This window comes from Trichosurus vulpecula, chromosome 2, assembly GCF_011100635.1.
Source record: "Trichosurus vulpecula isolate mTriVul1 chromosome 2, mTriVul1.pri, whole genome shotgun sequence".
Lineage (NCBI taxonomy): Eukaryota > Metazoa > Chordata > Mammalia > Diprotodontia > Phalangeridae > Trichosurus > Trichosurus vulpecula.
This window is the reverse complement of record NC_050574.1, coordinates 196792204-196810095: the sequence shown is the minus strand read 5'-3', so window position 1 is coordinate 196810095 and position 17892 is coordinate 196792204. Positions and strand designations below refer to the sequence as shown.

General features: G+C 32.9%; 1 protein-coding gene across 4 annotated transcripts in view; it reads right to left on the bottom strand.

Annotated features, from left to right (window-relative positions):
* Positions 1 to 17892, bottom strand: part of NBEA (neurobeachin) — a 768499-nt gene that overhangs the window by 603276 nt on the left and 147331 nt on the right. For all 4 annotated transcript variants that reach the window (XM_036747790.1, XM_036747792.1, XM_036747793.1 and 1 more), the window contains exon 11: positions 710 to 818. In XM_036747790.1, the coding sequence (XP_036603685.1) occupies positions 710 to 818 (109 nt within the window). The remainder of the gene's footprint in view (positions 1 to 709; positions 819 to 17892) is intronic.

Here is a 17892-nt window from a genome sequence, read left to right as displayed (position 1 = left end):
CCATAAATACTTTCACTCTGAATATAGAGCTATTTGTAAAATAATTATTGGTGAATAGTTTCTCACCAAAGTAAGATTTAAATAGGGAGGAACCTATCACTAATACCAAGTTACATACAAAGATCAGAACAAAAGGGAAACAAATAGAACAAATATTAAGAATTAAACCTAAGTTATAGCACATGTAGCTTAATGCAAAAGTTTATGCATAAAAAATATGTTAATATAGCAATACTATAGAGGGAAAAGCGTCCCTCTTCCAAGTAGTGTTTACCTCAAGTACAAAAATGAAAATTTCAGAAATTAATAGTCTTTTTATTTGATTTTACAATGCAAAGGTTAAGAGAAAACTAAAACAATGAAGTTTTTTGGATATATTCTGAACAAAAATGTGTTTTAAATAATAGAGAAGCTATTTTAGGTACACAATAAGCTCAAAACAAACTACACTACATGAAACATAAAATAAATGAAATAAAATTCCCTTGTGAATTTGATTTCTAAGATTCTTTTATTCAAAAAACTGTAATAACTTACAATTCTAAGAGCACATAGCTCCAAATAAATCTTATTTGAGTCTGTCTACAACATAAAATGTGTGACTTTGTAAAGAAATATTTGCCTATGGATAAGAGAGAATAGAAAAAAAATTTAAAGCACGTGCTACTTTCTATATTTTTGAAGTTACAAAGTAAAAACCATCACTTACCTTCTCAAGTAGGTAACCAATGACTAGAAAGCCTTTTCCACCCAGCATCTGTTCTTGCATGGCCACTGAACTCTTCAGCAATTCAACGAGGAATGCCAAAAGAGTCGCACTGTATACAAAGTATAGTTATATAGATAATGAACAAAATTGGATTATAAGCTAATGTCTATTTATACTATTATTTTATTAGAGAAAAGATGGTTAAAATAATATTCAAATCTAATATAAAGTTTATTTTCTCACAATACCTTTCATTAAAAACAAATATGAAAAAATCACTTTCATTTTTTAAGTTTCTATCACAAACTTATTTTATATTAGATACCACTTGATTGTCATGATGCCATGTTCAACATGTAGAACATAAGACTTTGACACAGACAAAGTCCAAATGTACACAGTACACACACACACACACACACACACGCACGCACGCACGCACGCACTCTCTCTGTCTCTGTCTCTCTCTCTCTCTCTCTCTCTCTCTCTCTGAGAAAAGGTATACCCGCTTTAAGCAAATCCAAACATATTAAACTCTGAATTTGTAAAAATACATCAGAGGTTGAACACCTTTACCAAAGGCAACACTAGAGGCCTTTAAAATTATAAAATGTCAATGTGTTTAAGATATAAACAAAGACATGACTTTTAAGGAAAATTTCTATTGTCTAAAATTGGACACATTATTAAAAGAGGTAGAGATCATACTGTTACATTATATGCACATACATATATAAATACATGTCTTATGTGCATTCATTTTTACCAAAAAATATGAAAAAATTTAAAAGATTAAAAATTAAAATGATTAGGTTTCAAACAAATGAAAATGTGCAAACTGAATAAAAATTTGTATTCACCAAATTTCATCAAGAAATGACTTAACAAATTAACCAGAAAGAACAATTTTTTTAAAAAAAGATTGTTGACATATAAATGTATTAGGATCAATCATGAATGTTTTTATCCTTTATGCTCTTGCCACAGAATTATAAAAATCGGTAATTTAAAAGAAAAGATTCACAAACATTAAGACAATATCCTACTTACGATGTTTTTTTTTAATTTCCATCAAATACTACCAAATTGACATTCTATATACTTGAATAAAAGAAGCTAATTAAAGTAATTTGGAAATTAATTTTAATAGTTAAAATTTTTATATCTCATAATCAACATAAAATAAAATTTTATTATAGGATGAAAGGTTGAAAATTATCCCAGAAATAAGACAAGCTATTAATTTTACTCTACAGTCATTCTAAACAAGAAAACTTTTCATGCTGCTTTACAGTTGCCATACAATGTACTCTGTTAAATTTGTGTTTAGTTAATATTAATCATGCTAAAAGTCAGACCTACAATCAAGAATAGAATTAATGTAAATTAGAAAAATAATTAGAAAAGACAGAAAAGCTGATGATATATTTAATATGGGTGAGATAAAAATACTATCAAAAAATCAAAGATTCCTTTACCAGAAAATAAAGTTTTATATACAAGACAGCAAAAATATTAGCTAGCCCTAAAATATCAAACCACAAAAATTTAATTACTACACAATTTTGCAATTCAGTAATATTACAGTAACTTTCCCCTTCAAAGTATTGATAGACTTTTCCCATAAAGACACAAATACTAAATAATCAAATTAAAGCTAATAAGGAATCACTTCCATTTAAATGAATCAAGCAAAAAGTCAAGGGCACTTTACAAGTGTTAGCTTCTTATATGCTATTGCACTTAACACTTCTGTCTGACTGTAAAGATCAATAACACCGGTAGCATGTAGATTGCATGATTTCCTAATCTATGCATGTAACTCAGAGAAATGTGAATTAGGGATTTTAGGGGCAGGAGGTAGAAGGAGGTGAATATAGTTCCTAAATATTAATATTTCCAAAAAGAAAGACAAGAAAAGCCTTACAATGGTCCATCAAATAATTCAAAAACTATATTAGATACTAGAGATACCTCTCCTTTGCAGAATCACTATAAAATTACAAGGATGTCATGGGTTTCCTCATTTTGTTTCATGACTAACTGTCTCTCAAGCACCCAATAAATTAAATCTGACCTCCAAACACCATGGACTTTAATCACAAAGAAAAAAGCCATTAGTTTCATTATCTCTTATCCCCAAATCTTAAAACTTAGCTAGCTGAAATTTTAAAGGACTTCAACATCAATTAAGTCAGCAACTGAAAAGACGAATGCATTTACTAAGTGAAATCTTTCAGAACTTATAGATGCAACCAATGGACATATTAGCAATACCACATCATTTTAAAGAACCTTCAAAATAGGTTAGAGTTGACATGGTGGGAGTAAAAGTAATTAGATGGCCATCTTCCAAGAGGAACATTTTCAAACAGAATTTAACAAACTTACCAGTAACTAAAATTCATCGGTTTGCTGCAGGGCTCACATTAAACTTGCAAAATTCTGTGTACTGCCATACAAAATTTCTCTCCATTCTTGCCTATTTCCAACTCCCCTAGATACAAAGGCAAATATAAAGGATACTTCAGCCCATTCCTATACTCCTACATACCACTTCCTGTCTAGAACACATCAGGTCATCTACTGAGCAACTAAAAATATATACCAAATAACAAGTATCCATGTCAACCAGAACTAATATAAGCATAATCTAGCATTCTGTTGAAAAGCATAACAATACTGGGAACTAATTTTCAATGATGTTTTATCTAACACAAGCAAAAATGTATTAATTCTTTTATTATGAAATTGGTAAACTTTTCAACAGATAGCACTATGCTATAATATATTCTTGAAATAAAAAGAATAAATTCTGCTTTAGGAGTGCCCTTTCTTCTCACCTACCTCTTAAGGAATATGGATGGCACTGATAATCTAATACTGAAATTTTCCTGAAAATTAATGAATCCTAAAATCCTTAACAAATTACAATTAAGTTAAGAAGTAATATTTCACTGAAATTTCACACTTTTAAAAGGAAGATTCCTTGGTAATCATCAAGAAGACAGAATGACAACCCTCCCCCCAACTTTCTTGCTTTTATTGCCTCTATCTATAGCTCACTAGCCTATTATTCATAGAAACTATTACCTTCCTAGCATACATGCAAAATACTCAGAAAACATTTAGAAACTATGTATAAACACAAGTTCTTCTAGCTAAACTCTGAGCTGTATTTTGATGCTACAAAAAACTTATTAAATATTGATTCTTTAAAAGTTATTTAGAAATTACTTATGTAAAATTATTTTATTGTTTAATAAAATTATCAATGAAAAATGACTGATAAATTATATACATGGTAACCGTAAACTCAAGAGCTTTAAGAAATGTTGACTTTTTATCCTTTACATGAATAAAATACTGTGAAAAACAATGTATTTGGAAAACATTTTGACTTAAATAAAAATAAATCAATAGGGTCATTATAATAGGAAGAAAGTTGCTAAAGGGCAGAAAGTCTGTGTTTAACTTGGTTTTTGTGTTGCAACTGGCAAGTACTACAAAGAGAACAATTCACTAGATGCTATATAATTTTAAAATGGAGAGAAACTCAGCAAGATGGATTCTGATATTTGCGATTCCTCCTTTTTAAAGATATTTAGAAGCTTAAAATCATTTTTAAGGCTAGTAAAACCTAGTAGCAATAAATAAATGATTAATGAATTCTTTAAGGACAGAATAAAAAGCTTCAAAGGGAATTCAAACACTATAGGCAAAGGAAGAGGGGAAACTTTGCCATTTAACTTTAGCACTGATAAATGCTTTAGAAAAAATGTCTGGTATTGAGAACATATTCCACTTCTCTAGAATGTGACAATTAAATGATCTGAGGAGTTACCTGATATCATCTATTCTGCTCCCTACTAAGAGCAAAACTTCCTAAATAAAGACGATGCCAGCAACAAGAAAAAGTAACCATGAAAGAAACCACGTTAAGTTTGCAAAATTTTATTCTTTTGACAGTTCAATAACCAAAAGAATGATTTAAAACAAGTATTGATAACCCTAGCTATATGTGGTCCTCAATTTTATGAATATATTACAGGGGACCATACTGAAGATAATTATCTTTACGCAATTCACTATCAGAGGAAATATTTAACATATTTGCTTTTGCTGTCCTTTCTTTAAACATATTAATGCTCCTTAACAGCAAGAATTATTTTTTTTCCTTAATAACCTCATCACCAAGCATAGAGCCTGGCACAGATACTTAGAGATTCAAAGTCAGTGGGGTCAAACTCTAATAGAAAGAGAACCATACTGACCCCTATACTGACTTAGAAAATCACAAGTTAACACTGTATTGTATTGTACTATAATTTATTTTCTTAAACATTTTCTAGTTCAGGCTCACTCAGGAGTTTTTGCAGGCACTAAGTTTGACAACTCAGCTCTAGGCCCATTATTTATCAGACATGTCAGGCGCTTTAATCTAGAAATTTAAAGGGAACTGACTGACAAGGATTCCATGGTGGCTCTCTTTTGATTCCAACCAGATAACAAATAGAATCCATGTTTCAGTAGCTGACCACAGTGGTAACAATCTACAAAGGGATAGTGCATTACTTTTGCCACTGCCAAAACTGAGAAAATAAAAATTTATACAACTTGATGTTATAGATATGTAGTTTTTTGCATCTGACAAAAACATTTATTGATGTACATATGCCTGTTATGCTGCCATGTAAAAGTCAGCTGCTTTAACACCATGAGAGATTGAATTTTTTTAACATTATTCTGGGAGATCACAGGATTATAGAATCATAGATAGCTTAGTCCTGGAAGGGATGTTAGATATCCTTTACCCAATACTTTCAGGCTAAGTAAGTAAAGTCCGGAGGAAAGTGACTTGCCCAAAGTCATACTGTTAGTAAATGGGAAAGTTGGGATGGAAACCATGATTCTAAATCTGGCATTCATTTCACTATTCCACAATTCTGGCAGGTCCAATTTAGTTGGAAAAGTTTTGACTATGAACACTAACTATTTCATACTACATTCAAAGGCAAGCCTAGGTAGATTTAGAACTCAACACTAAATGACTAACCATAGGTAGTAGGCAAAAGGCTGTAGTTGGTGTTTGGGGGAGTTTTTTTGGTCACAATATGTAAGGAATCCTAGACTCAGAGAATGACAGGAATATAGACCCTAACTCATAAAGCCCATATACTCAGATGTGGAAGACTTTACAATCTGCATCAGGTATAAGGATCAATGAATCATAGATCACTAAAGTATATGGAATACACAGGAACTCCCAGGGCTATCCTGATCCAAAGGGCCTCATGGACAACAATTACTTCTTACTCCTTTGCTTCCCTCCCTCTAACCACACCTAATGCTTCCCTTACCACATCTCAGCTACGCATTAGAAAAGAAACCTAAATTAAATTAATCCACATTAATGATAAATGACTCATATCTCATATTCTCTTAATCCTGCTATCAATATTTCCTTATTAATCCAATTTGCTAGTTAGGAAAATATGTAGAGCTATTTTGGTGGGTGAAGATGCACTGCTATCAAAGTTCATACATAGGCCTACTCGTTATACACTGAAAGAAAGGGGGAAAAAATGCACCTTCCCTCTAATGGGCAGCCCAGGCCTCAACTTCCAGAAAAGATTCCAGTATGAAGGGAGAAGTAGCATGAATGTCTACGTAAAGACCACAACGACTACTGTCTACTCTGTCTACTCAAGTGTTTTTTCACTTACAGGAAGAACGAGTCAGTGATTTATTTCTATTTTCCCTCCCATTCTTGTCTGGAATCTAAGCAGCCTAAATATTTTTACCAAGCAATGGTGAAACTTGAGGATGAGGGGGGCTTCCACAGTAGTAAAGGGTATTGTTTTGGCTTAAGTTAAGCGTGCCCCAGAACCTCAGTGATTGATCTGTCTTCGTGTCTAACATCTAGAGAAGCTGTATTTCTCATCTCGTGAGAAGGGAGTTGAGCTTGGCCACCAATAAATGCTTTTTTCTACACTGTGAAAGCAGGGTTCTTCAGAGGAACCTCAAGATGTATGCCGCTCTATAAAGTTACTACACAGAATATGCTCTCTAGATTCTTGTTTCTTAGGCAATCCATAGTTTATCCCCAGAACTAGTACCCAATCTGTTCCTCTGTCTTCCTGGGAATTAAACGGTTGTTCAGTGAATGACTTTGACAACATGTTTATTTCTCTAGGTCACCTAAGAACCAACTCTTATCAAAGCCATCTCCAACCACACTTAAAATGTGGGTTCCACAGACTAGAAGGAGAAGAGGAATGGAATCACAATATTTTAGATATATATATTTGGGCCCTTCTTCCTCCCTGAATGCCTATGAAGAATAATAATGATACTGCGTATTATAATACATATATAAGAGACCCCTCATACTGTAATAAAAGTAAATAATAATTTGAGTATTCCACTATAAAAAACTAATAATTTTTAGTGTCCTAAATACAAAAATGAGATTAAATAAGATAAATTCAGTTCATTATGTCTAATATTCATAGTTTTGCCTCATGAAATCGTTAAATGATCAAAAACAAGAGAAGGAATAGGGCTCATAACAGTAAAGAAAATACTTATAAAATTAATAAGGTGGTATTATGATGAACTTTCAGAACCAAAAAAAACCAAAAAAACCCCCCCCCCCAAACCATTTCATTAGAATTTAAGAGGAAAGGTAAATAAAGATACCATCTGATTTCATCAACTACAATAAATGCTTATGGAAAAACAGCAAAGTAGGAAAAAAAAATACAAGTACTGGCTCCAAAAAAGTCAAATAAAGCAAGTAGAAGAGATTAATAATGAAAATACATTTTACAAAAATCATTCAGAACTGAGGATATATCAGAATAAGAATAGATGATAAAATGAAGTTGTTTTTTAAAGATAAAAAATTAAACTAGGAATCTATTACATCTCCAACCTCAGTAAACTAAAGAAACCAAAAAAAAAAAAATTTAAATGCACAATAAAATCCAGAGGAGCACAGTTCACTGAACAATAATATGCTACATAAGTTTGAAAATAAATCATGCCAAAAAACACGATAAATTTTTGAAAGTACTGCTAAGTGCAGTGAATAGAATGCTTATTTTTAGGGAATAAGTTTAAGTTTGTTAAATGTTAATTTTTATTTTAATTAATATTAATTTAAATATTAGCTAAATGTCTGAATTTAAAGTGGTTTGTGTATAAGCATTATGAGATTCAAAACTTCTTAAATAATAGTAAACAAACAGAAAATAATAATTGACTTAAAAAATAATGCACTTATTTACATGCTGTCTTCTCCATAAGCATGTGAATTGCAAGGGTTGTTTTTGCCTTTATATCTCTGGCAATTAACAGTCTGCCTAAGCAAGTAGTAAGCACTTAATAAATTCTTGTTGACTGACTCACTGACCACTGAATACACAGGGAAGTTCCTTCTTTTACTCAAAGTATGTATTCCTCAAAGGTTATAGCTTACTGAATTTCTGCAAATTTAGTAATAATAATAATAACAGTACTTACTATATGTCAGGAACTATGCTAAGCACTTTATAATTATATCTCAGGATATATGTCAGGAACTATGCTAAGCACTTTATAATTAATATCTCATTTGATCCTCACAACAACCCTGGGAGATGAGTCCTATTATTATCTCCATTTTACAGATAAAGAAACTGAAGCTAAAAAAAGTTAAGTGAACTTACCCAGGGTCTCACAGATTTGAGATCAAATCTGAATTTAGGTCTTCCTGACTCCAAGCCCTGGGGCTCTATCCACTGTGCCACCTAGATGCCCCATTTTAAATTCATTAAGGTGAGTTGGGGCTATTCAGAAGAGGCTTAAACGTTTACATTTCTTTAAATTGAGAAATTATGCCTTAATTTCATCTGTTCTGTAAATTTAGATTTCAGGATATTAAAAACAGGGTATCTGGATCCTAAATGAATTTCTGCTCAATATGATAATTCTCTAATAATCTAAAGGATAGGGAAAATGCTACCCATGAAGAATATCAGTAACCTTAAAATTAATGCCTTTGAGGGCCAAATAAGGCTATAGCTAATTAATACAACAGAACTACTACTAAACAAGGTAGTTCAATGAAAATATAAAAATTAAGATACGAAAGGATCTAAATGAAAAGTAAAGAAGTTGTTTAATAAAAGGTTGCTTTGGTGTTGTTTGCATATGGCAAGCATTTTCTAGTCATTATACATACACACAAATACACACACACTGGTAATAATACATAAATTATTTGATTCAAAATATTTCTCAAGGCTTTTTTAAACAATCATCAAAAAAATGAAGCAAGAATGAGTCAAGCTCAAAAAATAAAGTAATATAATAAGACCTCTAGGCCAAAAAAGCTAGTGAAAATATTATATTTTAATGTTTCTATTAGATTAAAAGCTCCATGACAACGTTCTTACTCATTTTTTTCATCTCCAACAGAAATTAGCATAGTATCTTGCACATAGCAGGCATACAATTAACATTTGCTAACTGAATGCATAAAGGATGACGTAAACATAAATGAATAAAGTGTTAACTCTGCACTGTCTTCAGGTTACTTTGGAGATCTATTTCTAAAATATAAAATATGTATGGTAGAGGTTTATTTTTTAATTTGCTTAATTCTATTTAATAAGAGACTAATATAAAGCAAAGATATTGAACAATACTCACAGGTAGTTATGCCAACCTCACCAACAGATAGGATACGATACAGGATAAAGAGTAGCTTGTCTCTTCCAATCACTTATTTCCTATATTTTAGGCTTCTGACTTTCTTCTTTCTTGGAGTCCTAAACTCTTCTTATCCTTGTAAAACTTAGGGCTTTCTAAAATATTTTAAAATATATTCATTTTCACTCGCATGTTTTAAGCTATGTGCACATAAAATTCTGATTGAACCATCAATAAACTATTCTAATACATATATACTTTGGGGAATGATTTTTTTCTTTTTTATCCCCCAAAATTGCTGTTAATAAGAAAACATGTACTGAAAGGGGGAAATGAAGGGGAAATTTATACATATATTTATGACTTAAATTGTAGTTTTATGGCCTGGTTTTGGCTCATTGGCCCAAAATCAGTTCGTAAGGCTGTGGCTCCAATTACTGCTATGTATGTTGGAACTGACATTTATTTGTGGCTAAACATGGTCAATTCTTCATATTTTATTCAAATGGAATATTATTTGAAGCCTAGGAAACTGACCTACTCATATACTACACTCTCGAATAATCAAGGCTTTACAAAATTTGGCAAATCAAGGATTCCACGCTCGTGGTCCTTCAGGCTCAGACGGCTGCCATCCTCAGCTCCTCAACTTCTCTCATTCCTTCATATCCAATCAGCTGTCAGGCCCTGTCATTTCAAACTCTTAATATTTCTTATCTATATGTTCCATTCCCTCTTCTGACACTGGCACAGCACTGGTATAAGATACCCTTCTCCCCGCAGGGCTGGGTTATTGCCAGCCTCCTAGCTGATCTCCCTGCCTCTTCTCAGTCCTCATCCTTCTTGACCTCTGCTATTGTCAATTACCATCTTCTTGATCCACTCTCCTCTTTAGGTTTTTATGTCACTGTTTTCTCCTGGTTCTCTTACTCGTCACAACACAGCTTCTCAATCTCCTTTGCTGGTTCTTCATCTAGGTCATGCCTGTTAACCATGAGTGTCCTGAAGGTTCTGTCCTAAGCCTCCTTCTCTTCTCCTTCAATGTTATAATAATAAAAGCTAACCTTTATAGAGCTTTTATTATGTGCCAGGCTCTTAATCAATCCCAGCAAAAAGCCCCGCACTCTATCCATTAAGGTACCTTTCAAACATCATCTCCATGCAGACAATTCTCAGATCTATTTTTCCCAGCCCTAACCTCTCCTGACCTCTAGTCCCATATGCTGATTGCCTATTGGACACTGTAAACATAAAAATCTTAAACTCAACATGTCCAAAACTAAATTCACTATCTTTCCCTCCAAACCTGCCCCTCTTCCATACTTCTCAATTACAGTGAAGGGTACCATCAGCATCCAAGTCACCTGGGCTCATAACCTTGGTGCTATCCTTAACTCCTCCAGATCTCTAGCTCCCACTCTATATCCAAACAGTGATCAAGACCTGTCATTTCTACCTCCATAAAATCTCTTACACAAATCCCTTCTGCTCTTCTGACACTGTTACCACCTTGTCATAAACTTCTCATCTCCTCACACCTATACTATTGAAATAGCCTTTTGGTTGGTCTTCCTGCCACAAGTATCTCCCAATTCCAGTCCATGACATTCAGCTTTCAAATTACCCATCCTAAAAAAGACTCAGGTTTGACTATGTCACTTTCTTAGTCAGTAAACACCAGTAGTTACCTATTGCCTCCATGCTAAAGTACAAAAGCCTCTATTTGGCTTTAAATGCCTTCTCTAACCTGGTCTCTTCCTATCTTTCCAGTTTCATTACATTTTATTCACCCCCACATACTCTATGATCCATCTACACTGGTGTAACAACAATGCTGCTAGCATCTGCTGTAGAGGTATAAGGCCAATAACACCAGCACACAGGAGGGCTGCTAGCACAGGTTCTTTAATTTTAGCTTTTCTAAGGAAAGCAACTTTAAGGGGTTTACAATCTCACTTTAATTAAACATACATATATCATTCACTTAGTTCAGGGGGAAAAATCGGCATCCTGAACTTCTGAGAAAACATAAACAGTAATTACATAAACAGAACAAATAACACAAATCAGCAGACAGGGCTCCTAACCATTTGTCCATAGCAATACATACATAGTTACCAGAGAGAGAAGCACCAACATCTGGGTTTTTAAAGCCAGGAGGCTCCTTAGCAGCTACCCAGTGTCTTCTCTGGCCAAATCACATGAATACTCTTCCAATGAGTGAGCCTCCTAGCAAAATGCTAACCTCAGAGTATATGTACACTTCTTCAGGGTCAGCCCACAGAGGGCATCGCAACTATATGACACTAACTCATGTGACTAAGGCTTTCTTGTGACTTAAGCAGGTCATCAATGACTGTTGATTCGATCAAAGACTCGATTCAAACACAGGCAAGGCTCAATCAAAGGCACTTGATTACCTTAGTGCTGAGAAATGCTCCAAAAGAAAAAAATAGCCAAGAAAAGTCCCACTTTGCTTGCCATTACAACTGGCCTCCTTTCTGTTCCTCAAACAATCTCTCTCAACTCCAGGCATGTTCTCTGCCTGTCCTCTGTGCTTGGAACACTCTTTCCTCATCTCTACATGCAAGATTCTCTGGCTTCCTTCAAATCTCAGTTAAAGTGCCACCTTCTAAAAAGAAGCCTTTCCTAATATACCATAAAGTTATTGGCTTCTCTGTTGATTATCTCCAATTTATCCTGAATATATGCTGTTTGCTCACAGTTTTGTTTTGTTTTTTTGCTTATTTTCCTGTCCCAAAGACAGGAACTGTGTTTTGCTTTTCTTTGTATCTCCAGTGCTTCTTAGAACAGTGTCTGAGACATAGTATATGCTTAATATATGCATGCTCATTGAATAAATAACTATATATAATGCATTAGGTCCTTTTCAAAGAAGTCTTACAACTGAAGATAGATGCCCACTTGTCAGGGATGATCCAAGTTACAGAGAAGTTGGTCTAAATGACCTGAGTCACTTTCTAATTGTGATTGCCTACAGTCCACTTGCCTGCATTGATAGGTAAAAAAGAACAGGAGAGAGACAAGGCAGGCTAGAATTATTCACTATTATGAGCCCCAAGTATTATAAGAAATGTTCATGTGTTTCTAATGATGCAGCTTGAATGTACCCAGGTAAAGACACACTTAGTATACACAAACAATTTTCCTCTGATCATTATGTCAACCGAGTCATGTTCACAGTGACTGTCATAAGGCTCAAAGTCAATGAAACAACTTTGATCTTTTTGTTTCCACAGCCACTACATAAACTCATAGAAGAGTGATAAAAGCTATTGTACTAACAGAGAATAAAGAAAAAAACAACTGTTGATTCTGGAAATCGTAATGGTTGAAATAATATAGTAAGGAAATATGAGTAGTCATACTGCAAGTGAAACAATCAAGGAAGCTACATTAACAGAATTTAGGAGCTTTTACAAAGTACATTATTTCTAAACTCACATATGGTTCAATCAAGCCTTAGGCAATCAACTTTATTGTGATTAAGCTATTATTGGTCAATGGTAACCATCACCACTAAGGCCTCCAGGCTTTCTACTAAGGAATAGGAAATTTAAAAAAAAAATATTCTACAAATGCAATCCCTCAGACGGAAAGAAGTAATTTCAAAAACATAGGAAGAAAACTTGTTTAAAATTAGACTAAAACTGAAGGCAATTATTCCAGCACTGAAAAGAAATATCTTAGCAGAAGTATGGTGGGAGTATCATCACTTAAGCCAAGAGAAAAAGCATTTAAAAAAAAAGGTTATAAGCAACAAGCTAAGCTGATTGGATAGTGAATTAAAATCCTTAATTCTGGAATAGAACAAGGAATTATTTCTAATTACTGCTCCACAAACTCATTAAATACTTACACATACCCTAAATTATATTTATTAGATACTCTCTATAAAGAATCCATAGAGTTTAAAGTTTGGCAAAAAAAAAAAAAGACATGACCTTCTGAATATTGCATTACAATTTCTCTGAAATGTTTCAAATAGACCAGTCAATATAATTTATTTTTTATTCTTTACAAATTCATTTGCATAACTGACAATATGAATCCCATTTAGTTGCACTGAAAGCTGAAAGATTTCTTAGTTAGCTTTCTTTATATTGACATACTTCATGTGCTTTATACTCCAAGAAACATTTCCCTTCTCAATTAAACAAACTAAAAAACTAAAAAGATGAAGCAACAAATGATGACTACAATTCAAGGTTCAAAATTATTTAGGTAAAATATATTTTAAAATGAAGATTCCTTAAATGAGTCACAAAAGGAAGACTATTGTTAAAAATCTCTGTGGAAATATAAATTAAGTGCTTTAATTTACCTTTCATTAGAGTCCTCTATAAGAAAAGTAATTCAAACAGGGTAGCAATTTTGTTTCTCTTTCCTGTTATGATTTTAAACATATCTTGCAAAAGAAAAAAAAAGCAACAAGTCGATTTTGGATGGTAGAGGACTGTTTTTTACTTTGTCTACTCAAAGCTTAGCACAGTATGTGGCACATGGTAAGTACTGAAGAAATACTTGTTGATTGATTGCTTTTTAATTATGGAGGGGAAGATTAGGCAGTTAACGAATTTTCCAGGTTCAGAAGATTTTCAGAAGAAATAGATCATAAAACTCAAATTGGCTAAAGACATTACTGTTTAGTAGCTTTTTAAAAGATAGATTTCAGGATGAATTCAGAAAACTACGGATAAGCTTTCACACTAAGAAATCCAAGTATCCAAAATGAAAGTGAAAGGTTTTCTGCTTCACCATAAGACTGGCATGGTTCCTTTAAGAGCTAATTATACTGTCTATAAATCACTCAATTTACAAAACTTAAATTATAGTCAACATTTCAGACGAGCCAACAAAATTAAACCCAGAAAAGCTACATGTTGGACTAACCATGACCCAAATTCACATAGTTCAATCAGATTCAAAACAGCCGTATGAACACTGTGCTCTAGCCACAAAACTAATCCTGTACATTGAGTCCCATGTTAATTACTGAGGAGTGAGCTAACAGGAAGAAAAACTACAAAACAGATTTTGAACCATATACTCTTTTTCTCACTCAAACCCTTATGTAAAACTGCAAAGCTACATCTTCCCTGGCTTTACTTAAGCTAAGCCATAGCTAAAAACAAAACAAAACAAACCAGTCACTTTTCCCAAAAATATCTGCATTCAGAATATTTACCTTTCACATATATGACATTGTGACATTTAATATTTGTATTAACTGACTTTTCCTTTCTCCTCCAGCTGTGTATTTCATTATTAATGTGTGATCTTTCTGGAATCTTTAATTCATCTTCCTGGCTATGAGCATATAAAAGTGATTCCTAGACCTCTCTGTAGCTTTTGCTTTCCCTTACTCATCTTTCTTCCAGCCCCATGCCAAATCCCAAGGCCAAATTTGCTTAAGATTAATAGGATATGGTACTGTTTGGAAGGAATGTGTAGGGAGAAGAAAGAGGAACTATACTAATCTATTCACGTCACTCCAACCATAATAACAAAGCTATCACACGCTATATCCTCCCTATTTGTATCTATCACTTGTTTTTTATCTTATTTTTATCAACCCAAAGCCAGCTTATTAGTGCTGAGACAGAAACGAACATCCCACGTCAAAAGAACTGTAGGTTCAGGAAACTGTAGTTGCTAGGTAAGTGTACAAAGAAATAATGTTGTTGCTATTGTTTGACTTAAGAATTATAACCAATGCAATGACCATGATATCAAAGTCCTGATGACAATCTATGCTATTTATCTCTTTAAAAAGTGGTGATGGATTCAAGATGCAGAATGATACATGCATTTTTGGACATGGACAATGTTGAACTTTGCTTTGCTCGACTATGCAGGTTTTTGTAAGTGTTTTGTTTTTCTTTAAACTGGGGGTTGGGGTAGGAAGAAGAGAAAAAAGTTAATTAATTGAAATGTTAAATAAAAAGGTGGAAAAAAGCTTCAATACAGTATTCATCATTATATCCTTCCCATCACCTCAGTCTCAGACTTGGGCTTCCAGTCCTAGGCGATCAAGTAATAGTTTTTAGGGAACAGGACAAAGAAAAATGGTAAATGATTCAAAACAAACTATCATCACTACTGCAAAATTCTCATGCATAAATCCTGCTGAAAACAGGAATTTTATGAAAATACACATTATCATACTGAAACACTCAAGTCACTAATGACACAAAATACCTTCTGCACATCAAACTGTAAGACTAAACAGAACAAATCTCTTAAAGAAGCAAGCCATATTAAACTATTCCAGAAAAATAAAATTCTACACCATTGTTCAAAACTCCAAAAAAAGGAAATGTTCTTAGTAAAATTATTACAATCTTTAACAACGTATAGGAGGGGAAAAAAAAACTATGCTCCTGTTGGATATTTTGTTTTACATTAAACTTTTTCAATTCCCTTATGCAACTCTAATACTCAATCTTAGAAATGAAATAAAACAATCATTCTAAAAACATCAAAAAATTCACTAAAACAGAATTTAGCCTTTAGAGTCCAACAACTAGCAGGTGGCAAGCAAAAGTCAAAAAGAGAATCAGGAGTGCAAATCATAGGAAGGGAATACTCTGGAAGTATTCAGAAGGTGACATAGGAACTAGATTGTTTTAAGCTGAAATAGGAAGACAAAGGGCTAACAATCTACCATGCTACTTAAAGGTAAGCTTACTTCCTCAAATCAGATCTATCTTCAACAGAGAGGACAGGTGATAACCAATCTTTTACAAAAGTGTAAGAATTCAAAATCCTTGAAGATGGTATATGGGTTAAGATAGAAGAATCTCCTCAAAATGAGTTCCATTATGAAATTAGAATGAAATGTACCAGGAATGATTATCAAAATCTTCTCCCAAGATTTTTAAAATAAGAGACCATTATGCATGATGCCGACTAAAAGAAGAATGATTGTCTTCTCAAGGGCCCTTCTAATTCAATGAATATATGATATTTTAAATCAGGAGGTGCTAAAGATTCTTGACTTAGGGTCTATATAGGGTTTAGGGTCATATACCTATGATGATCAACTACAGGAAGAGACAGTACTGAGCAACTCAGTAAAAAAAGTTCTAAAACTTTCTCTTTAAAATCCTTTTGTTATTAGACTATTAATGCATATATCTGCATTAAAAACATGCAACCCTAGATATCAATTTACTTTGCAATTGAGAAAACTAAGGCAATAATTCAACTGGAAGAATTAATCACATAATAGACACAACAGTTGTCTCAAAAAAATATGCCTAAGAATTAAATGATAGCCTTGTAGAATGATATCTTTTAGGATATAACCTAATCCAAATAGAGAAGGCTCAAAGAACGGAGGCTCCTCAGGTAAAGACAGGGAGGGAAAAAGGAAGAGTTGAACACTAAAATATTCCAGTGCTAAGAAAATGTCATTTTGTCCTCCATCTTTGTACAAAGACAGAATGAGAGATATTTAGGTTATATATAAGAATTCATGTCCTCATGTAATGGTAAAATTAAAATTAAAACTGATATAGGAATCCGAAGGAGGTGGCAAAAACTTGGTATCTTCAGATTTTAAAGAAATATGACTGACAATATATATTAAAGATAGTCCTGCCTCGAAGTAAAGGAATAGAGTTGAATAACTGCAGACCCTTTCATCTCTAGAACTGTATAAGAAAACAATTTATGATCAGTTACATGTTATCTTCTTCATGGGACACAAATCCAAGTATATTATCTTGCTAATTCTCTTCCCTAATCTTCAAACTGTATGATTCAGTGCTTAGTACAGCAACTTGCACACTGTAAATATTACATAAATGCTATATTGATGATAAAAAAATTTGACATATTATTTTGAGGCATATATTTAGTAACAGAATAGCAACTCCTACTTCTATGTTAAGACATTTTATTAAGAGTACTTTAATGACATCAAATTACTATTAAGTATATTTCTCAATAAAGCAAGAAAGAAGAAAGTATCCTCCCTATAGTAAAAAACATAAAGGTTACAAGAATTATGAAACGTCACATTATTTAAAGCCTGTATCATAGTAGGGACAAACCACAGAATTACTGACTTTCTTTACATAATATCACATTGCTACAAAAAAGTAACTGAACAACAGATGGGAGTTCCATGATTTGAGAGACATTTTTTTTGTTCACTCTTTGTTATTTATTGAAATACATATATTTCTATTATGGAGGCAATATTATTGAGATTGCTATAATACACTGCTATGAGCTGAATAAGCAAAATGCATATTCACAGAACAATGAATTTTTCTTTACACTCTAATTTTAGTAATTTTTCTCCATCAAAAATTATCAAATGTGGGTATGCTATATATGTATATAAATTCATGACATTTTCCTATATTGGTATCTAAGGAATACACTGGTGCTCCTGTATCTCACTTGTCTTTTAAACTAACCTAACAGCACATGAAATTTCATATATGGGCTTT